Source organism: Triturus cristatus, chromosome 4_1 (assembly GCF_964204655.1).
Source record: "Triturus cristatus chromosome 4_1, aTriCri1.1, whole genome shotgun sequence".
NCBI classification, from domain to species: domain Eukaryota; kingdom Metazoa; phylum Chordata; class Amphibia; order Caudata; family Salamandridae; genus Triturus; species Triturus cristatus.
Window position 1 is genome coordinate 97,007,854 of NC_140585.1, and position 23,708 is coordinate 97,031,561.

Below are 23,708 nucleotides of genomic sequence, written 5' to 3' on the forward strand. Positions count from 1 at the left end.
CCTTTGTGCTTTGTTAGTTGTGCAGCAGCTGTAAATCTCATTAACACTGTCCTATGGATTCACAACTACAATTGCACACGTTTCCATTTCTCACTGCGTGACGCAGAGATGCCAAGAATTGCATGTGCGTGTAGTCTAAAGTCATTTATGGCCCACTGAGAGGCATTGAGACTGTGAACTCCTTGTGCCCCGTCATAAAAAAAGCAAATGAGAACACATTTGTATAATCCTGTTTAAAGAAATCAAGTATCCCTTGATTAACCCAGTCTCACCTGAGGATCCCCTTCTTCTGAATGCAATGGACAGATTTTGTCATATACTTGCAGGTATAGGTTTGCAGATATTTAAGTATTCATATTTTGCTCATCTTTAAAGGATTTAAGCCATAGTAGTTGTTTCTAAAGAGATGATATCAATTTCATTTTATTAGCAAAAAGATTGATTTCAAGTGACATATCCTGAAAGGATGGGTCTTCAATGTGCAGTCACTTGGAAGATTCTGGAAGAATTGGTAGAATAATAAGGTCCTTTATTTCATGACAAACCGGCATTGATTTCAAAAGTACAGTGTAAAGGCCCTACGCATTGCGAAGCTCCTGCTTCTTGTTCACGGACCGGCACTGTGATTGATGGCAGGGATGACGTCATCTTTGCAAGTCCCTCATTTAAATGGCAATTACCTGCCCCCAGGTGGGCTGGTTCCGGTGCTCAGTTCTTAAAGCATCCTGGGACTTGTAGGTTTTATTTCCCAAAGGTATCTGCCATGCAATCATATTCTTGGTGCAAATATTAACCCTCCAGTGGGTATTCACAAAGGAATCCGGTTCAGGATTAAAGCAGACTTTGTCTTTCCGCATTTACGAGATTTCAGTATCTCGCTGCAGCCCATATATTTTTCATGGCGCTGCGAACTCCACAACCTAGGCTGGCCTATTACATCTCAAAATCTGGTTGCCACTTGCTTGGAAACACACTCAAAGATCAAAGCAGGACCCCTTTATTTGCAACAAGGTCCTTTATCTCATTGCAAACCGGCATTCATTTCAAAACCAATTCATTTGATCATGTATATATATATATATATATATATATATATATATATATATATATATATATATATATATATATAGATAGATATTTATAAGGTTCAGGAACAATTGGTTGAACCCAATTCCATGCTCCTCGATGATGAAGCTTAGGTCCCTGAAACCTGTGTTTTTCTCAGTGAATATGTATATACATATATATTACCAAAATTAATACAATTGTTGAGTTTACATTATATACATTTGTTCATATTTTCATTTATTACAGTTAAAAAATATATATATATTTATAAATATATACATATATATATGCGATTCTGCTGCTTACTCCTCTCCCTAGTCCTCGGGATACAAAAGCAGGCACGGACCACGATTCAGTGCAAATTGTTTATTGTTTGCTCAGTCGGCCATGACGCGTTTCGGTCCCTCCTGGACCTTGATCACATATATCTATCAATATACATCTATCAATACATATATCTCTATCTATCTATCTATCTATCTATCTATCTATCTATCTATCTATCTATCTATCTATCTATCTATCTATCTATCTATCTATCTATCTATCTATCTATCTATCTATCTATCTATCTATCTATCTATCTATCTATCTATCTATCTATCTATCTATCTATCTATCTATCTATCTATCTATCTATCCATCTATCTACCTATCTATATCTATATCTATATTCACTGAAAAAACCATAGGTTTCAGGGGTGTTATAGTTAGCTGGACTTTTCACTTGTACAAAACCATTGAAATTCCCCCGTTATAGTTAGTTCAGCTAACTATAACTCGCGCGCCTGCAATGCACTGCTGATGACGTCACATATTACATCACTCATGACATGGTCAGTGACATCACTGATGACATCACTGATGACATCTCAAATGACATCACTGATGACATCACTGATGACATCATCCAGTGAATGTGTGTTATTCTGAAAATTAAATATGTTTTATATATGTATATCTCAAGGTCGATGGAAGAATAAATGGGTATATAAGTGTCGAAATAGATGATTTGTTTTTGAAAAATTGATTGTGTAACTGACTGATTAAGTGTATCATAGTGAATACATGGCTTAGTGAGTAATGTTTAAATATGTAAATATCTGTATCAGTCTCTCACTTTGTGTATAAGTGGCTGCATGGGTTGGTGAGTAGCTACATGGGTGTCTATATAGGTTATTAGTTGGTTTTTTGAGTATCAGTCTGAGTGTCTGCATGGTTCGGTGGGGGGTATTACGTAGTGCATAGGTGCATGAATGAGTGACTCACTGTTTGTATGTGTTGAACACAGTATGTGTGCAGGACTGTATGGGTGGATGAGTGTGTGTATGGGTGTGTTAGTGAGTGAATGACTGTCTCAATAGTGTCTTTATGAGTAACTACATATGTTTTAAACTAGTATATGTGACTATTGGTGTATATATGTGAGTATATGTGAGAGTGAGAGATTGAAAGAGTTCCTGTATGAATAAGTATGTGTTTCTATAAGTGATTGTTTAAAAGACTAAGTATGTGTAAGTTTCCGTAGAAGTAAGTGTGGTGGTGTGTGTATAACTGTATATGCAAGTAAATGTATGTTTGATTCTTTATTAGCATGAGTGACTATGTGTGTGAGTAACTCTATGGATGAGTGGCATTGTGTAACAGGATGTATAGGTGTATGAGTACATATGATGAGTGAGTACATGTATGAGTGACTGTATTGGACAGTTGGTGAATGAGTGGATGTGTATGTGGATCTTAGAATTACTGAAGAGGTTGTTGTAACTGGTATTGGTATGTCCATTGTTTTGAAAATTTTAGTCTCTATTTTTGAATGTGTGTATCAAAGGTTATATTAGGGTGAGAGGAGGTCTGCCACTCTATCACAAGGATGATGTCATCAGTGATGTCATCAGTGATGTCATTTGAGATGTCATCAGTGATGTCATGAGTGATGTCACTGACCATGTCATGAGTGATGTAATATGTGACGTCATCAGCAGTGCATTGCGGGCGCGCGAGTTATAGTTAGCTGAACTAACTATAACGGGGGAATTTCAATGGTTTTGTACAAGTGAAAAGTACAGCTAACTATAACACCCCTGAAACCTATGGTTTTTTCAGTGAATTTCTGAGGTTTTTTAAATGCTAATTCCTAACTATAACGTGCCTGAAACCTATGGTTTTTTCTGTTAATTTCAAAGGTTTTTTAAATGCTAATTTCTAACTATGCCTACAGAGATAGGACATGTGAAGAAAGAAGAAAAAATGCACAGAAAGAAACAAAAGAAGTGCAGAAAGAAGCAACAGAAGTCCTCAAATACGAAGATAAGTGCAGGAAGAAGGATAACGTGCAGAAAGAACAAAAAGAAGAGCAGAAAGAAGCCTTGTTGCAAAATCATCCTGTACCCTCAACTTTTTCAGACGGATACTGGTGGTAACTGAGTCTGACTAACCAGTCCTAGAGCCAGTGCTATGTTAAAAGACACTTAGAATACAGTGAAAACACCTACATACACTAGGGAACATTATGCGTTGGGGTCCCCCTGTGATTAGCCTTACCTCCTCTATAAGCCCCTAGTATATAATAGGGCATGGGGATTAAAACTACCTCTTAAAACAGGCCACAGGGCGTTTTTGCACACGTTAACTCAGGCCCCGTCCCCTCCTTTCACCATTGTGTAAACACGCCCTGTGTCCGTTTTTAGTTGGGAGATTAAGTTCATTTGAGTCCTGAGGGTCCCTAGGGTCCAACTAGCCCACTAGGTACCTCCAGTAAGTGCCACAGAGCTGCGTTGCAGAGAGGTGTAAAAAGTGGCACGGCCTGGACCACCTCTCTGCAATGCAGCTCAGTGGCGCTTACTGGAAGCACTTGGTGGGCTAGTTAGCCCCCAGGGGCCCTCAGTATTGAAGGGAAATTATATCCCCAATTTAAAACGTGCCATGGTGCGTGTTTGCACACGTCACCTCAGGCCCCGTCCCCTCCCTTCACCACTGTGTAAACGCGCCCTGTGGCTGTTCTAAGTTGAGAGATTAAGTCCCCTTGAATCCTAAGGGTCCCTAGGGTCACACTAGACCACTAGGTACCTCCAGTAAGCGCCACAGAGCTGCGTTGCAGAGAGGTGTAAAAAGGGGCTTGGCCTCAGAACACCTGTCTGCAGCGCAGCTCCCTGGCGCATACTGGAGATGCCTGTTGGGGGCGCGTTTGCAGAGTGCTGCATGGAGGGGGCATGGCCTCCGGGACGATGCCAGTCTTTTATTTATTTTATTTTTTTAAGAAGGGGGGCTGTGTGGTTCCCCTTCTTATTCTAATTTATTGGCCCTGATGACCCCATCCCCCAGGGCCTGTCTCCTAATTATATTTGTTTGACCCCAATCCCCAGGGCCGGCCACTGTTTTTTATTATTTTTAAAAAATATATATTTATAGACACACCTAGGACATGCTGGACAAACCGTACGTACCTATCACCATGACGATTTGCGTGATATTCATTAAAAGGCGACTATGCATGCAATTAATCCACGTGGAATGTATTTACACCACTAGTGAAGCTCTGACATGTCTGATGCTCTACCGTGCCTAATCCTGGTAGACACCCTTGTCGTTTATTTATACAAACATGGGTAGCTATTGACGGGCACATTTAATACACATGCACACCAAGCCATTCAAAGGGGATTCGACAAAAATTCGACCAAAACTATGCAAGAAACCCCCCTCACAGTTAATAAAACACACATCCACTGCCGGATGTCTAATACTTTTTATTTTACTCTCTGGAAAGGGGACGAACATCACTTGCGAGTCACAGCGCGCTCCTGACAGAGCCCAATGCTGTGTTACACCCACCATTGCCTGCCGAGTGCCACACACCTCTGTATTGTATTCCACTAGCTAGTGCATATGCTATGACACTCTCTAGCCCATGTGCACTGTAACACCACCCCGTGAAAATGTCATACCACACTTGTCTTCGCACGGGTTATATTGCCCCATCTAACGTGCCTTCCTCGATGCCTATGTTATAACGCACAGTGCTATGCCATACATATTACAATTTGGGATCCATATCTTTGTCACAGTGCATATGCAACGTTACACTCCCCAGCACATATTTTATATTACAACTTTAGAGACTAGTTAGGTTACACAACACTGCCCTGTGCATATTACACTCCAAGGCGCATATCGCATAGCACGCGCTAGTGCCTGTGCTATCTCGCGCTCTCCAATGAATCTGTCATTGCGCACAATGTATTGCATATTATATTTCACGCCTGGTTCATCTTATATCACACTTTTTGGTGCATAGTTTATACCATACACTATATCTAGTTTTCATTTTCAATCGTGCTCTCAGGACTATGTTCTATATAACACTGTGTTCACCTACCCTTTTCACGGGCATTACATTTTGCGATAGGGGGTGGAGGGTCAGGGGGTGTTTTTGCCAAGTGAGCCCGGAGTCACAGTCACTAACGTCTTCTTCTTCCTGAATAAAAGTGAGATTATGCTGCATACTTGTTCATATTTTAAGTAGTTTGCACAGACAAAATGTTTTAAAAACAATAAAGTTTCTAATACCCGCCTTCTCTGAACAGTTAGCTTGCTGCCCCATCCCCCTCCTCCCTATCCTCTGTTGTGTGAATCCATGGACTAGCCTCCTCCCTCCTGCCATGCATGGTCTGATGTGCTGCCACTGCCCTCAATTTAGTATGATGTACCAGTCCACTCCTCCTGCCCTCCATTGCCCAATTCTATGCCCCATCATTGACCTCCTGCTTAAACTCTGTGCTTAGCTTGCTGCCCCTATTCTCCTTCCCCCTGCCCTCCGATGTCTTTGTGCATGCCCCTGCTCCATCCTTTTTGCCCACCATGTCCCATGGACCTGCCACTCCTATCTACTCTGAGTGTTCTGTTGAGCTGCCACTCCCCTCCCACCTTCCTAGCATTGTCAGATGACTGTAACCTGTCCCTGCCACCTCCACCCTGCCTGTCCACATGCCATGCCTCTATCCTCTTCCTCCTGTCCTACATGGTCCATTGTACTGCCACACCCTTCTGCCCTCCCTGGTCTGTTGTGCTGCAACTGCTCCTCCTGCCTGCCCCGTGTGGTCTGCTGTGAGGCCCCTTCCCCTGAACTTTCTTGTCTGTGCACAGGTCCTGACCCTCCCTTCTATCCTCCATCGTCCTTTGTGCATGCCCCTGCACCCTCCTTCTTGCCCATCATAGCCATTGTGCTGCCACTAACCCTCCCACTTGCCATGCATGGTCTTCTGTGCTGCCATGGCCCCTCCCACCTTCCCTGTGTGGTCAGTTAGCTGCCCCTGACCCCCTCCCACCTTCCCTCCATGGTCTGTGTGTATGCCATCACAGTCTCACTGTTGCTCTTCATGTTGTGTCTTGCTTCTAGTGCCCATCCTGCCTGACCTCCATGGCTATCTTGCTGCTCCTGCCCTGCCCCCTTGCCCCCAGCCCTCTGTTTACATGTGCAGACCCCTACTCCCTCCCTCCTGGCTTGTCTGTTCCATTGTAATGCCCCTGATCCGTCCCTCCTGCCCTTTATGGTCTGTTATGCTGCAGCCTTCTCTCCTGTCTGTCCATTATGGTCAGCTAGCTACCATTGCCTCTTGCCCCTCTGTTCTCTGTTGTCCATGTGCATGGTCCTGTCCCCTCCCTCTTGCTTTCTATGGATTGTTGTGCTGCACTCCCGTCCTGCATGCCCTGTGTGGTGTATTGTGCTGCTGCAAACCCTGATGCCTGCCCTGCAGGGTCAGTTTGGTGCACCTCTCCATGTCTCTCCTGTCCTCTGTTATCCAAGTCCATGTCCCTATCCAATTTCCTTTCATGATCCAATGTACCATACTTGCGAACATTTTGAACTTGGTAAGAGGGAGATTTTGAAAAAAAACTGGGGTATTGATTTTCCCCTTTGAGTTACATTGAAAAAGAGGATATTGTAGACAGGAGACAGATCAAATAAAGCCCATTTGAGCTTAAAAACATTGGACGTTTCCTGGCTGTATCGGGTCTGTTGGCATGTATGGTTGTACTACCATTGCCTCTTCCTTCTGCCCACAATGGTCTATTACATTGCCACAGCCTTGAAGGAGGGTAGATTTTGTATCACAGGGGGCCCCTGGCCCGTTCTGTCCACACCTGAAGTATGAGACCCTTGTCCTTGCCCTGCCAGCCGCATTTGTAGGCCGTATTAAATTGACCAGCGGGTCCTGTGTTGCTATATAATTATCCTGAGACATCCTTACCACTCAGCCAGCATAAAACCCCTGTGTAGGCCCTTCTGTTCAATATGTAGGCCTCTTTGTTAAATTGACCATAGCTCTGCAATTTTAGTGTATAGCAGTCTGAAGGCAGGTCTGCGAGGCCTTCTGCTCCAAACTAGTAGCCCCCACCCTACCCGAGTGCTCCGTGCTCGGTATCAAAGTTCAACATCCCCCTGAAGCTGTCGACATACAGTAGGCTGCATCCTGGACTGGTACTTGCTTCCTGGGCAGGTTTCCCGCTTTTAAGGAAGTGGCAACCGCAGAGCGTCAAGTTAGGAGAACTGAGGAGATTTTATACATGAATATATTGAATTCCTGTAGAATACCCATTATTTTCTGCTTGCTCTATGGAACTTACGATAAGCGATTGGCCTGAGAGACTGACCTTTTCACCCAGTCCATTGTCAGCATTAAGTGGGTAAATGACGAAATGTCTGGTAAAATCTGCAGACGAAGCTTTTGGGTAGCATACGTAGGTAGATGTAGCGTGCAAAGGAGCCCACAAAATGATATAAAAAGGGAGCACCCACAGATATCGACGGGCAACCTCGCCGTCTGTATGTAGGTTAACAGGCTGTGCAGGTTTTCCCCAAGAACTGGGAGCTCTTGTCTTCCTTTGCTTAAAATGTCTTGCTCTGCTTTGCTTGAAGTATCTTATTCTATTTTACCTATATGAAATGTCATGTTATTTTTTAACCATTGTTCTCTTTACTTTTGCATTTAAAAGATGTTGTATTGTAATTGCAGGAATGCTTGCTCTAAGAGTAAATGTGAGTGTCCCTAGGTAACATTTTCCTTGGTGTAACTTGTTTCTCATGATGCATTTATAGATGTGTTTTCTCTCTCTCTCTGTCAGTCCATTAATTGAGATACAGAGAATATCATGACAGCTGTATGATTATCTGGATTCTGTATTTTGTACTTTATGTCTCTATTCTGCGGTTTCTTTGAAGTTGCATCTTCTCATTAAACTGCCATTGTATTCTGCCTCCAATTCCATGTCTCATATGTCTGTTTTCTTCATTTTTGGAGCAAGCGTTCCTAGGCACCCCGGCTCAAATTAAGGTGCCCCTTTTGTCCCTGACTCACTCTCCTGCTCAGTTCTGTGGTGGCTCCCGGGGCTCTGGGGACCGCCCCTAGCTTCCTTGACCCGTAATAGATCTTCCCTCCAACAGCCTCTCTTGCAAGTCCTGTATTGTTGGTTTGTTGCCCCTGCCCCCCTTTCCACTGCCCTCCATAGTCTGTTGTGCTTCCACGGCCCTTCCTGCCTGCTCAGTGTGGTTAAATTGTTGCCTTTGCACCCTCCTACCTGCCTTCAATTTTCAGAGTCCGTGCCCCTGGCCTCTGCCTCTCAACAGTATCCTAATGAACAACTAGATTGCTAACATTCTATATTTATTACAAAAGTGTGGAACGCCTGACATCATCTTAATGTAATCAAAACTGTAATACCTAGAGCATTCCTTTAGAAATTACATATATGAGAGGGTCTTATTGGCTTCAAAATTATGGTTAGTGCTCTAAAAGACTAAAATAAGGACATATTTTCTGAGTTTTCAAATAGCGACAAAGCACTTTTAAATTATTTGTTATCTTTATGTTTTTTTATCTAGTTGACAACTTGATTAAATGTTGCACTTAGGGGAGAGGATGTGGTGTTACTTCCAGAACTGCAGACTTTGCAACTGGGGAACCAGGTTGAAGTTTCTGCTTCAGCTCGACATTCTGTGATTCTGGTCAAATCACTTAGTCTCCCCATGTCTACAACCAAAATGAATTTGTTCTTGTGTGATGTAACCAATGCTCATGTAAAGCACTCCAATACCTGACAAGTCTGCACTATATAACACTGCAAAAACACAGAATAATAAGTGTTTTGCACACTTCTGTCATTGGGCTATATTTGGGCTATATCTGGGTGATTTTGGGCTACATTTGGGCTCTTTTGTCTCCGGTGGCCATCTTGGGAGATTTATTTGTTATGAAGTTTCCTAATTTCCTCATGTACTGCAGTCTCCTCAGTCGGAAATGCTTTCAGTTTTTTACTTTGATTCCATCATGAAGGTATTCAGATATGTCACACATTTGCCATAAATTCTGAATGTTAGCACTCTAGTTGCTCATTAGATCACTGTAGTAAAACTACTGTTCACCATGGAAGTCTGCTCCTGGTATTAAAAGTGCATGTTTCAGTCTGCATGTCAGAATTTTTTAATGAAATAGAAGAGGATTTGAGAAGTCACTCAAAATGTGCCCTCATTTTCTTTCTTCAGCATTAATCATAATTTCTATGGCAAAATGAACCCCCTCATTGTGTTCCTTTTTAAATTAAATGTTTTAAGTGTTACCAGTTTATTCCAATCAAGATGGCTTCAGGTGTGCCATACTTTTGTCATAATGAAGACAGTAAGTGCTCTAGTTGTTTTTAAGAACATTCTTGGACATTCTGTCATTGGGCTATACTTGGGCTACATCTGGGTGATATTTGGGCTACATTTGGGCTCTTTTGTCTCTGGTGGCCATCTTGGGAGACTTATTTGTTATGAAGTTTCCTAATTTCCTCATTTACTGCAGTCTCCTCAGTAGGAAATACTTTCAGTTTTTTACTTTGATTCCATCAAGAAGGCATTCAAATGTGTCACACATTTGCCATAAAATCAGAATGTTAGCACTCTTTTTGCTCATTAGATCACTGTAGTAAAGCTACTGCTCACCAGGGAAAACTGCTGCTGGTATTGAAAGTGCATGTTTCAGTCTGCATGTCAGAATTGTTTAATGAAATAGAAGAGGATTTGAGAAGTCACTCAAAATGTGCCCTAATTTTTCTTTCTGCAGCACTAATCATACTTTTTATGGAAAAATGAACCCCCTCATTTTGTTCCTTTTTAAATTAAATGTTTTAAGTGTTACCACTTTAATCCAAGCAAGATGGCTTCAGGTGTGCCATACATTTATCATAAGTAGGACGGTTAGCGCTCTAGTAGTTCTTTGGAACACTCTGGAAAGCTGCAGTAGAACACAAAGGAATCAACTGACAGTCTCTGCCCTTGTTGGATGTACATGTTTTACTGAGAATGTCAGACTTCATTCTCACATGACTGAGAAAGATAATGTGAATTTACAGAAAATAAGCTCTCAGTTTAGCTTATAGATCACCTTCCAAACCTCTGTGGTAAAAGCATGAGAAAATATTTTTCTCTCAATCATGATATCCCAGCAGAAGGCTTTTTCACATGGTGAAATCACCTTAGAACATACCACAATTCCTAAAATGAGTATGGTACCATCAACAAATGATTTATAATGTAACTAAAGTCTTAAAACCTTCTATTAACTGCAATGCTTTTTAATGAGGTGCTATCATGTATACTGGTCCCAAGATGGCTGCCAACACTTCTTGGATGAAGTGCTGACAGCCAATCAGATCTCAGGATGAGATGTGTGGTTAGGCTCCGCCCACATATATATATTGATTTAAATGCTATTTTCTCAGGAACTACTGAACAGATTTACACCAGACCTACAAAAGGCACTTCCTTGACCTGAGGACTACCTCTCTGCCAAATTTCAAGTAACTCTGTTCAGCCGTTCGGGCTGTAGCTGTGTCTAAAGGTCCTATGGAAAAATGCATGGGAAAAACGCGTTTTGGGACCCCCCTTTTTTCTCAGCCCCCGCTTGACGAATCCCCCCGAGACTTTCAGGGTAGGAGCGGAGCGTAGCGCCCCACCTATTTTGAAAATTTCGCGAGGATTCATCGACCGGCGCCAAAGTTATTCCAAATAGAATGTTGCGGATTTCCTATGGAAACAGGGTCCTAACTATAACTATCTACTGGCGACCGCCAGTAGATAATTTATATTCACTGAAAAAACCATAGGTTTCACACACGTTATAGTTAGGAATAAGCATTTAAAAAACCTTGCAAATTCACTGAAAAAACCATAGGTTTCACACATGTTATAGTTAGCTGGACATTTTACTCATAAAAAACCAATGAAATTCCCCCGTTATAGTTAGTGCAGGCAACTATAACTCACGCGACCGCAATCCTCTGTTGATGCTAATACTGTATTTAGACACTTATTTGCCCATGTCTTCTTCCATTAAATTTTAGCTATACATATATTACAAATATTTTTTTTTCATAAAGACACATATGTCATCAGCAGAGGATTGCGGTCGCGTGAGTTATAGTTGCCTGCACTAACTATAACGGGGGAATTTCATTGGTTTTTTATGAGTAAAATGTCCAGCTAACTATAACATGTGTGAAACCTATGGTTTTTTCAGTGAATTTGCAAGGTTTTTTAAATGCTAATTCCTAACTATAACGTGTGTGAAACCTATGTTTTTTTTAGTGAATTTGTACGTTTTTTTAAATGCTAAGTTACTTTACGCCGTTCGTGGCGTGCGCGCCCACTTAATGCAGTTCGTTCCGTGCGTGCACCGTGCGCGCACAGTGAGCACGCGGTGCGCTTCGCGCACCGCGCGCCCACTTTACGCAGTTAGTGCCGTGCACGCACGGTGGGCACGCGGTGCGCTACGCGCACCGCGTGCCCACGTTACGCTGGATGGGCCATGTACGCACGATGCGCTTCGCGCACCGTCCGCACACGGAGGACATATTATGCACTTCGTTGTGAAAGGTAAACTATTAAATGTTCCGTTGCATGATATGCCAAGCACAAAAGGTGCCCTCCGGCCAACTTTTGCACACGGGGGGGTGGAAAATGTGGATATTTTTTTTTTTTAATTAATTTTTACCGTACGCGTACGGTAAGCGTAATCGCCGTTTTTAAAAAACATATATAAAAATGAATTTTTGGCCTTGGGGTTTCGTTTGGGACACCTTAATCAAGGCTAGGTGGTTAGGAGCAGTCTAACCTGCCCCTTTACATGTTTTCAACCTTTGTTTTTCCTCCCCCTCTCAGAGTGCGAGAGAGAAAATGGCGGCCGCCGCTTCCTGGTTTCGACCGATTCGAATGTTTACCAAGATCTACCAGCCAATCAGAATCGCGCTTGCGCACGACACCGTACGCGTACGGTAAGCTTACCGTAAGCGCACGGTAAGTGCACCGTAAGCTGCCACAGATATATATATTGATTTAAATGCTATTTTCTCAGGAACTACTGAACAGATTTACACCGGACCTACAAAAGGCACTTTCTTGACCTGTAGACTACCTCTCTGCCAAATTTCAAGTAACTCTGTTCAGCCGTTCGGGCGGTAGCTGTGTCTAAAGGTCCTATGGAAAAATGCATGGGAAAAACGCATTTTGGGACCCCCCTTTTTTCTCAGCCCCCGCTTGACGAATCCCCCCGAGACTTTCAGGGTAGGAGCGGAGTGTAGTGCCCCATAAGTTTTGAAAATTTTGCGAGGATTCGTCGACCGGCACCAAAGTTATTCCAAATAGAATGTTGCGGTTTTCCTATGGAAACAGGGTCCTAATTATAACTACCTACTGGCGACCGCCAGTAGGTAATCTATATATATATATAGATATATACACACACGCACACACACATATATATTATCTACTGGCGGTCACCAGTAGATAGTTATAGTTAGGATCGAGTTCCCATAGAAAATCTGAAAATTCTATTTTGAATAACTTTGGCGCCGGTTGACGAATCCTCGCGAAATTTTAAAAACTAATGGGGCGCTCCGCTCAGCTCCTACCCTAAAAGTCTCAGGGTGATTCGGCAAGTGGGGGCTGAGAAAAAAGGGGGGTCCCAAAACGTGTTTTCCCCATGCATTTTCCCATAGGACCTTTAGTCGAAGGTACAGCCCGAACGGCTGAACAGAATTACTTGAAATTTGGCAAAGAGGTAGTCCTCAGGTCAGGGATGTGCCTTTTGCATATATGGTGTCAATCTGTTCAGTAGTTCCTGAGAAAATTGCAGTTAAAAGTAAATAAATATCTATATGCGTGCACCGTGCGCGCACGGTGCCGTGCGCGAGCGTAATTCTGATTGGTGGTTAGATGTCAGTCAACATTCAAATCGGTCGAAATCAGGAAGTGTCGGATGCCATTTTGTGTATGGCAGTGAAAAACAAAGGTGGAGAACGTGAAAAGGGGGCAGGGTAGAGAGTTCCTGACCCCCTAACCTTTGTCAGGGGGTCCCTGAAGGACCCCGAAGGGTGAAAAAAACATTTTATTTTTTTTTCAAAAAATCGCGGGGTGCGCGCACGGTGAAAAAAAACAACACAATTTTAAACGAGCCATTCCATATTACAGGATACAGTCAATCTATAACTATATACATAGGTAGTTTATTGTAAAATAAATATATAAAAAATATAATAGTACATACATAAATTAGCATTTAAAAAACCTTACAAAATCACTAAAAAAAACATAGGTTTCACACACGTTATAGTTAGAAATTAGCATTTAAAAAACCTTGCAAATTAACTTAAAAAACCATAGGTTTCACACACGTTATAGTTAGGAATTAGCATTTTAAAAAACTAGCAAATTCACTGAAAAAACCATAGATTTAACACATGTTATAGTTAGCTGGACATTTCACTCGTAAAAAAACATTGAAATTCCCCCATTATAGTTAGTTCAGCTAAATATAACTCGCGCGACCGCAATCCACTGCTGATGATGTTACATATTACATCACTGTATTCACTAAGATACTGTTAATAAGTCAGTTATACAATTAATTTTACAAAAAAAAACTATCCATTTAGACACTTATTTACCCATTTATTCTTTCATTAACCTTTAGATATACATATATAAAAAATATTTATTTTTCAGAAAGACACATATTCACTGGATGATGTCATGAGTGATGTAATTTGAGATGTCATCAGTGATGTCATGAGTGATGTCACTGACCATGTCATGAGTGATGTAATATGTGACGTCATCAGCAGTGGATTGCGGTCGCGCGAGTTATATTTAGCTGAACTAACTATAACGGGGGAATTTCAATGGTTTTTTACGAGTGAAATGTCCAGCTAACTATAACATGTGTTAAATCTATGGTTTTTTCAGTGAATTTGCAAGGTTTTTAAAATGCTAATTCCTAACTATAACGTGTGTGAAACTTATGGTTTTTTAAGTTTATATATATATATACACATATATGTACACATATAGACATTTAGAAAGAAAAAGTTAGATACATTTCTGGTTGCGAAGCCTTTATGAAAAAAACGAGCTTGTGCAAGGAAATGCACCGCTCTGATTGGCTGTCAATACTCTTCAACCAGGAAGTGGTAACAGCCATCTTGGGACTTGGTTTCACCGAGTCCCCCAAAAAAGTGAAAATAAAGTAAGGGGGCAGGATAGGAATACCCTGACCCCAAAGCCACGGTGTTGGGGTCCCACCTCTGGCCCGCCTAGGCATAAAAGCATTTTTTAAAGAAACAAATTGCTGCAAAATCGTGAATTTGCAGCACATTTCTTTTAAAAAAGCAAAGCATTTGCTTTACAAAACCCCCTAGGCGGGCCAGGTCCCGAAGGGCATTGGATGAATATTCGAAGGGGCAAAATGGGGCACCCCTACTTGGGCTTAGCAAAGCCCCTGGGACAGCCAACTCCCTGGGGCACTTGTAAATACGAAGGTGGGTGGGCACACTGGACCCGCCCGCATCCCTCCCCGAGCCAATTTCAGTTATGTGGGGGCCTCACGGACCCTCGGAACTGGGGACCGCTACCTCTCATAACTAATAAAAAATATGTGGGTAGGCCTTGCAACATCCCCTGCCCTGGGGACGACCACCTCCCCGGGGCACACACTTTCTTTAAAAAAGTGGGGGGAGGGCCTACAGCCTCTCTTGAAGACCTGGGGATGCCTAGGGTGCAAATACAATCACTAAGGGGGTCCATTGCGGACCACGGGCCATGGGACCACCATCTCCCCGGGGCAAATGTGATCAAAGGAGGTCTTTAGTCTTTAGTCTTTAGTTTCTAGGAGACTTAGATGGCCCTGAGGACCACCACTCCCCAAGGCTACCTCCAGCTCCAGCAATGTCCTGGGACATTGCAGTTTCCTATGGCTTGGCAGGAGCACTGCTCCTGTCGAACCATAGCAAACACTGTTGTGCTTTGTTCTAAGTGAGAGCATTAAGAGGGCTCTTGCTTCCACAAAGTGAAGCAGAATTGCTTTTGGACAGAGGGAGCTGCATGCTGTAAGCTCCCTCTGTCCAAAAGCAATGCCGGCTCCCGCAGGAGGCAGGGAGCCGGCACAGGCCCGGGGGCATTGAGGCTCCCACCATGGTACCCAAAAGAGAGGTCAGGCCATGGGTGCTGGGGTCCCTGGGGTCCCTGGGGTCCCTGGGGCTGAAGTTGGCCCAGAGAGAGGGGTCGCTCTGGCCCCCCTCCCCATTTAAAAAAACTAACTATGAAGGCCTGGCCCTGGGGGATGGGGTCCCTGGGACATAGTCAGCCTGGGGAAGGGCGCCGACCTGCTTCATTCCCATTTAAAAAAGATATATATATAAAGTCAGGGCCCCGGGAGATGAGATCACAGGAGCCGAAAAAAGCTTGGGGGATGCTTAGCCCCCCTCCCTTTGATTATTTAAAAAACAAATTAAAGGCCGGGCCCTTCCCATTTTTTTAAATTTTTTCTCTCTAATGGGCAGGCCCCGATAGATGGGGTTCCCGGGGCCCAAAATGGTCCAGAGAAGGGGGCCACAAACCCCCCCTTCCTAAAAACCTAAAAAAGCTAGAAACTCATAGAAGGCCCCATCTCCTTTCTCTACTACTCTGTAAACGCATCTCCTGGTGAGCTCCTGGTTGGGGTCTGAAGTCCCCTTGACTGCTGAAGGTCCTTAGGGGCCACTAGGTCCTCCTGTTACCTCCAGTAAGCTCCACACAGTGGGATTGCCAAGAGGTGGTTGGAGGCAATGACCCCTACCTCCACCTCTGCAAACCCACCACTCTGCACACAGTTGTTGGGGGGATGAGGTCCCCTTGCATCCTGAGGGCCTCAGGACAAAGGTGGACTTCTTCCCCCAAGCAGCAGTGCGCCAGAAGGCAAATTTGCAAGGTGGTGGAGAAAGGGTGTGTGGCCTCTGACGGTCTCTCAGCACTCCAGCTGTGTGGGTCATACTGGAGGTAACAGGAGGGCTAGCTTGACCCCAAGGATCCTCAAAAGCCAAAAGGACTTCATCCCCCAACTAGTAGTGCGCCAAGAACCATGTTTGTAGAGAGGTGGGGAAAGGGGCCATTGCCACCAAAAACCTCTCAGCAAACTCACTGTGTTGGACGTCCCAGAGGTAACAGGAGGGGTAGTTGGCTCCCAAGTATCCTCAATAGCCAACGGAACTTCATCCCCCTGCTAGTTGTGCTTCAGGAGGCACATTTGCAGAGTGGTGGAGAAAGGGGGCGTTGTCCTACTGTCCAGTACCTGGTTTCTTTCTTTGTTCCTAGCCACTTCTTCTTTTCTTCCCAGCAGTCTCCCTTTCCAACTCTGTGCATCAGTCCAACGTCTCATATCTGACCCTTTTGCTTCGGGTACTCTATTTTCATTTGCCATCCTTCCTTTGCCATCCTCTCAGTGGTACTCTCCAATCTCACCCCCTTATTGTAAAGTTGTCTCCACTCTCTCCTCTTTCACCTCAGCTCTCTACAGTGCATCTCTCTCCAGCTGTCCATGATCTTCTGCCTCCACTGTTTTCTCACCCACCTCCTGATGGTAACCGTCATTATTTCTTTTCTGCTCTCTAGGCTCCCCATGGTACATCTCAGCACTTCCAGGTACGTTGGTCTATATAGATTTGCTTTAATAAAAAATTGAGGCACCTTTTTTCAAGGCAGATATACCCCATGATGTAAAATTGCTCTGAATCATGTTTTTATGATATGTTCTGTATTTACACCTAATTTGTATAGTTTTATTTGTTTTTATCTATTTTGTAATGGCTTCAATTAGCTGAGCAAAAACAAATAGACTTGAAACTTGAAACATGAAGTATGTACACTAGGATTACCTGATTGTAGAAACTCACACCCGCATATATATGAAACAAAAGGCCATTGCAGCATATTATGCTAAATTCAAAACAATTTCACTCTTCTTTTATACTTTTACTACAGTGCAGCAAGCAGGAGTCGCTCACCCAGCGTGCCCCAGCACGTATATGACGTCACGCGGGATCCACCACAGTGCAAGCATCTCGTACCGTAATGTGCATGTGTCACGAATGCGCGGGAGCAGGAGTCGTGGACTGGTCGCATAGCAATCGCGCACATCCCGTAATATTAAAAGTATATGATGTAACTGAAAAACACGCAACCTTTCGCACACCGTACGCGGATCCTTCACAACTTTTCTAAAATGGAGGCTAGAATCCGCGCACCCACCGTGATGTGTACGCTTAGAGTGCGCGACTCCGAAAAAAAATTGACTTTTAAAAAAAAAATGAAAATAATATAAATATATAAAATAAAAAATGAAAACAAAGAAACGTAATCAATATTTCAGTTTGAATAATTTTTTTAATTTTTTTTTAATTTTCAGAAAAATATATAATGTCATTTAATGAATAAAATATTTATAAATAAACTGTTAAAAAACTGTAGAAAATCAGTACAAAAAAATAGGTATAACTACCATCACACTTAGAAATGAGCATTTAAAAAACCTATGAAATTCACTGAAAAAAATCATAGGTTTCAGAGACGTTATAGTTAGAAATTAGCATTTAAAAAAGCTTTGAAATTCACTGAAAAAAATCATAGGTTTCAGAGACGTTATAGTTAGCTGGCCATTTCACTCTTACAATACCATAGAAATTCCTCTGTTATAGTTAGTTCTGCTAACTATAATTCGCGCGCCCGCAATGCACTGCTGATGATGTCACATATTGCATCATTCATGCCATGGTCAGTGACATCACTGATGACATCACTGATGACATCTCAAATGACTGATGACATCACTGATGACATCATCCATGTGACAATCTGATACACCACATCATACACTAGTATAACCTTTCATCATTCACTGTAAAATACAGAGTACCATATTTGAAACCATTGACACACCAATACCAGTTACTACATACCCACTCACTGATTCCTAAGTCTACACACACAACTACCCATTCAACAACAGAATCATTTATACATGCAGTCACTAATTATTAGAACACTATCAAATGCACCTATACACATAGACATTGGCACATCAGCAGTCATCTTAGTCGATTATGCAGTCATCCTACTCACTCATGAAAAAAATGAATCACACTTACATTTACTCACACAATTATCCAACAACACCTCATTTATTCAAACACATAGTAACTCATAGTTAATATGTTAATAAATCACCATTACAATTATACACTCATTCATATAGTTACTCTCACAATCACTGACTCTTACACATACTTATTTATATACACCAACTCTCACATACAATGCCTTTTATTTTTTTACTTTGTTGAAGATGTACAACTAAAACATATATTCGTTCACCAACACACAAATAAATACACTCAGCCACCCAAACAACTGTTTCCACATGCACTCTTAAACCTATACACCTAGTCAATCAACTATTTACAGATCTATGCATAGAGTTACACAAACCCCATCCAACCACACACAAACTCAGTGTCCCATACAAATACTCACCCAACTAATCAATAACTAACATACACACTCGTAGTTAGTGACCAACTGATGCAGCATGTTATACAACAACAGAGACAGTGATGCACACATTCACATAGTTTAGTTACTAATCCATGTATTAAGTGAGACACTTTTAATTACTCACTTAAACAGACAGTCAGACAGCTACTATATCCTCCATCCAGAGAGTTATATATCAACTCAATATTCAATACAGATTGGTATATATAATACACATTTAAATATCAAACTAAACCACATTCACTGGATGATGTCATCAGTGATGTCATCAGTGATGCCATTTGAGATATCATCAGTGATGTCATCAGTGATGTCACTGACCATGTCATGAATGATGCAATATGTGACATCCTCAGCAGTGTATTGCAGGCGCGCAAGTTATAGTTAGCAGAACTAACTATAATGGAGGAATGTCTATGGTTTTGTAAGAGTGAAATGGTCAGCTAACTATAACACCCCTGAAACCTATGGTTTTTTTCTGTGAATATATATATATATATATATATATATATATATAGTCACTGAAAAAAACATAGGTTTTAGACACGTTATAGTTAGAAATTAGCATGTAAAAAATGTTGGAAATTCACTGGAAAAAACATAAGTTTCAGGGAGGTTATAGTTAGTTGGACATTTCACTTGTACAAAACCATAGAAATTACCCCGGTACAGTTAGTTCAGCTAACTATAACTCGCGCCCCCGCAATGCACTGCTGATGACGTCACAAATTACATCATTCATGACATGGTCAGTGACATCACTGATGACATCTCAAATGACAACCTATGTTTTTTCAGTGAATATATATACAAAAAACGAGTTGTCTATGGAAACTAGGTCCTAACTATAACTACCTACTGGCGACCGCCAGTAGGTAATATATATATAACTTTAGCGCCGGTTGAAGTATCTTTGCTAAATTTTAAAACTTATGGCCTGCTTCAGTCAGCTCCTATTCTAGTTTCGGGGTGATTCACCAAGCGGGGGCCGAGAAAAAAGGGGGGTCCCAAAACGCGTTTTCTCCATGTTATTTGCCATAGGAAACTTTAGACACGACTACAACCCGAACTGCTGAACGTAATTACACCAAATTTGGAAAAAAGGTAGCCCTTGGTTCAGAAAGAGACCTTTTTTTTAAATGATGTAAATCCCTTCAGTAGTTCCTGGGAAATGAAAAAAATAGAGGTAAAAAAATCAATTTCCTATAGGAAACTTTAGACACAGATACAGCTGGCACTGCTGAACATAATTACACCAAATTTGGCAAAAAGGTAGTGCTTGCTTCAGAAAGCATCCTTTTTTCTAAATGGTATAAATCTGTTCAGTAGTTGCTGAGAAAAGCAAAATAAAAAGTTTAGATATTTAAAGGCACGGAGGATCCGCGCACCCTGTCGATCACGAGTTGCATTCTAATTGGCTGCCAACACTTGCGAAACAAGAAAAGGGGGCAGGGTAGAAACACCCTGACCCCCTAGGCCTGCTTAGTGGGTCTCACAAGGACCCCCAGGGCCAAAAAAGCATTTTTGTTCTTTTTTCAAATCGGTGAGATGCACGGAGGAACCTCGGATCCGGCCGCGGAAAAAAAAAAAAGCGCAGGCTCCCGTGCTTCGTTTAATTGAAGCCCCCGGGTGGGCCAGGTCCCGGGGCAGAAAGAAATGTGTGTGGGGGCCCCAATCCCCCACACTGCCCCTGGGACCATCACCCCCGGGGCTCACAGTAGTTATAATCGTGGGAGCACACTGCTCGGGGCTTGTTTTTTTAAAGTTGGGGGGCCTCTAAGGTCCTCCCAAGCCCCGAGGACTACCACCCCCGGGGCTCTCAGTAATAATAATCGTGGGGGCACACTATCCCCCCCACATGCCCCGGTGACCGCCACCTTCCCGGGCCACTAATAATTAAATGTGGGGGTCTGTAACTGACCCCGAGCCCCGGGGACCACCACCCCCTGGGGTTTGTCAATGTTGGGAGGGGGGCCTCCTAGAGCCAGTGATGGCCCTGGTGACCACCACCCCTCAGGGCCGGCTCCTACAGTGTCCTGGGGTACCCACCCCCAGGACACTGCGGTTTGCTGTGGCAGGGTGGGAGCCTTGCGCCTCCCGCCCTGTCATAGCAAACTCTGGTTTGGATTTTGGAAGAGAGAGCAGGAAACCTGCTCTCTCTTCCAAAATTCAAACCACATTGCTTTTCCACATGTGGAGCTGCATGTCAGCAGTTCCCCATGTGGCAAAGCAATGCTGGCTCCGGCAGGAGGCGGAGAGCCGGCTGGGACCGTGGGGGTATTGGGGCTTCCCCCACGGTCCCCAACTAAGTGGCCAGGGCCCAGGGGATGGAGTCCCCAGGGCCAGAAGTGGCCCGTGAGGGGGGCCACACGGCCCCCCTTCCCCATAATTAAAATAATTAAATTATAAAGCGCCTGAGGAGGGGGCAACGCAGCCCTCCACCAAAAGATATCAAAAATAAATAAAGACTGGCCTTGCCCCGGGGGATGGGGTCCTCAGTGATGCCATTTGAGATGTCATCAGTGATGTAACTGACCATGTCATGATTGATGTAATATGTGATGTCATCAGCAGTGCATTGCGGGGATGCGAGTTATAGTTGGCTGAACTAACTATAACAGGGGAATTTCTATGGTTTTGTATGAGTGAAATGTCCAACTAACTATAACTTTCCCTAAAACCTATGGTTTTCTCAGCGAATTTCTAAGGTTTTTTAAATGCTAATTTCTAACTATAACGTGCCTGAAACCTATGGTTTTTTCAGTGAATATATATATATATATATATATATATACATATATATATATATATATATATATATATATATATATATATATATATATACAAACCACCTCACCCTCTAAACTCTTTAAATAATACTGATCTGTTCTGTGTATTCACAAACATGCATATAAATGTCATCAAAATCAGTTAAAGTGCAGGCATCCGCAGTGCCCACAAGGTGCAGTGAGGTGCAGTATTTACAATGAAATATATACACAGGAATGTCTTTGTATTTTCAGTAACTGGGAACAGTCCGAGATCCATTCACAGGTTCCTGTCAGCAGTTTAGTGTTCCACTAAAATTGTCCATGTTTCGGTCCTCTTGTCAATTCAGAAGGGCCTCCTCAAGGCAAACATGACGCGGATGGCGGTCGAGGAACTCATATACCTGCAATTAAATTATGAGCACCCAGAGTAGAAGATCGACCTACCGATTCGGCACTCATTGATAGTTCAAACCTTAGCCAAACCATAGATCACCAACAATGCACTATACACATTATCTTGACTGCTAATTAGGTACTAAACCTACACCTAGCCGGGACAATAGACCCGACTACCATAATGCACATTGCACAACAAGCATGCACTTGGTTATGACGCCAATAACATTATCACACATATCAACAATACAATCAAAGCGCGTCACACATGGGCACTAGACCAAGTATAGCGCGAGTAACAAACATGAGCAGGTAGAACAAAGAGCGCGCAGCTCATGCAATTGTTCATGACACATGCAACTCACAGCGGATGAACATCCTAAATTACTTAAATGCTAGTATAATTAAATTACCTCAAGTTGCAACATTCTTTTAAACATGTGAGTATTTTGTTTATGTTTATGAAGACTGTCACGTGGTATGTTATGTTTGACCACACATGTATCTATAAAAGGGCTCTGACCAGTACAAGGGTCAGGTGAACAAGACCACGGAATGTCATCAAAACCAGTTAAAGTGCAGGCGTCCGCAGTGCCCACAAGGTGCAGTGAGGTCCAGTATTTACAATGAAAGATATACACTGGAATGTCTTTGAATTTTCAGTAACTGGAAACAGTCCGAGATCCATTCACAGGTTCCTGTCAACAGTTTAGTTTTTCACTAAAATTGTCCACATTTCGGTCCTCTTGTCAATTCATAAGGGTCTCCTCAAGGCAAACATGACGTCTTGCCTTTCACCTCAAAGCAGTGGAAATTGCTTGCGTGGTATTATCAGTGTCGATGCCTGCATCAATGCCTTTCATGTGCAGTAAATGCACAACGGGTTGTGTTTGAATGGATTCACCACATCTTCCTCCAACTGAGGAAAGAACAAACTTCTGGCCTTTCAAACTGTGCTTTCTGGGAAACCTGCACAAGTCCCTCTATCCCAGACCTGCTTCCTGATGCTTCTAGCATTATGTAACCTAAGTCTGTCTTTGAATTTTCCAGCAATATCTCCCTTCCTGAGGGATCTAAGCCCGACGAGAGCCAAGGACTTGAAAGCCTTCAAGAGAAAGGTAATACAACACCACAACAATATCATCCAGCCCTGAAACTATCCCATCGCTGGCTTAACAAGAGTTTTTCTAATGCAAGTTGAACTAATTCCCACATCACTGAAGAGAAGGGATCATGTTATGTCAGTAACACATTGTTAAATGCTGAGCTTCCATAATGAGAATCCGTCTCTCATTTACAGGTCTGGTTTTAATGTGAAAATACCAGCACTCACAAATGCAAACATTTTATTTTTGTCATCTTTCCGCAAAATATGCCTTTTTCTGTGCCTCCCGAGTCTGCATCTTGTGTTTTTATTGTTCAAGCTTGCAGGGATGCATGGCACCATCAACACAAGCTCAGGGAGTTAAAAGCAGCTCTAGCACAAGCTTGGGCAATAAAAACTACACCCAGACATAGGAAGCACAGAAACAGACAGATTGCCCAGAAACACAGACCAAGTAGTATGTGTCTCT

General features: G+C 42.7%; 1 protein-coding gene across 3 annotated transcripts in view; it reads left to right on the top strand.

Moving 5' to 3' along the window:
• LOC146839640 (uncharacterized) overlaps positions 1–23,708 on the top strand; it is a 390,678-nt gene that overhangs the window by 6,674 nt on the left and 360,296 nt on the right. For 2 of the 3 annotated variants that reach the window (XM_085651727.1, XM_085651729.1), the window contains exons 2-3: positions 17,030–17,059; positions 23,185–23,252. In XM_085651727.1, coding sequence (XP_085507853.1) covers positions 17,030–17,059; positions 23,185–23,252 — 98 coding nt within the window. The remainder of the gene's footprint in view (positions 1–17,029; positions 17,060–23,184; positions 23,253–23,708) is intronic. The other variant, XM_085651728.1, reaches the window with a different exon arrangement.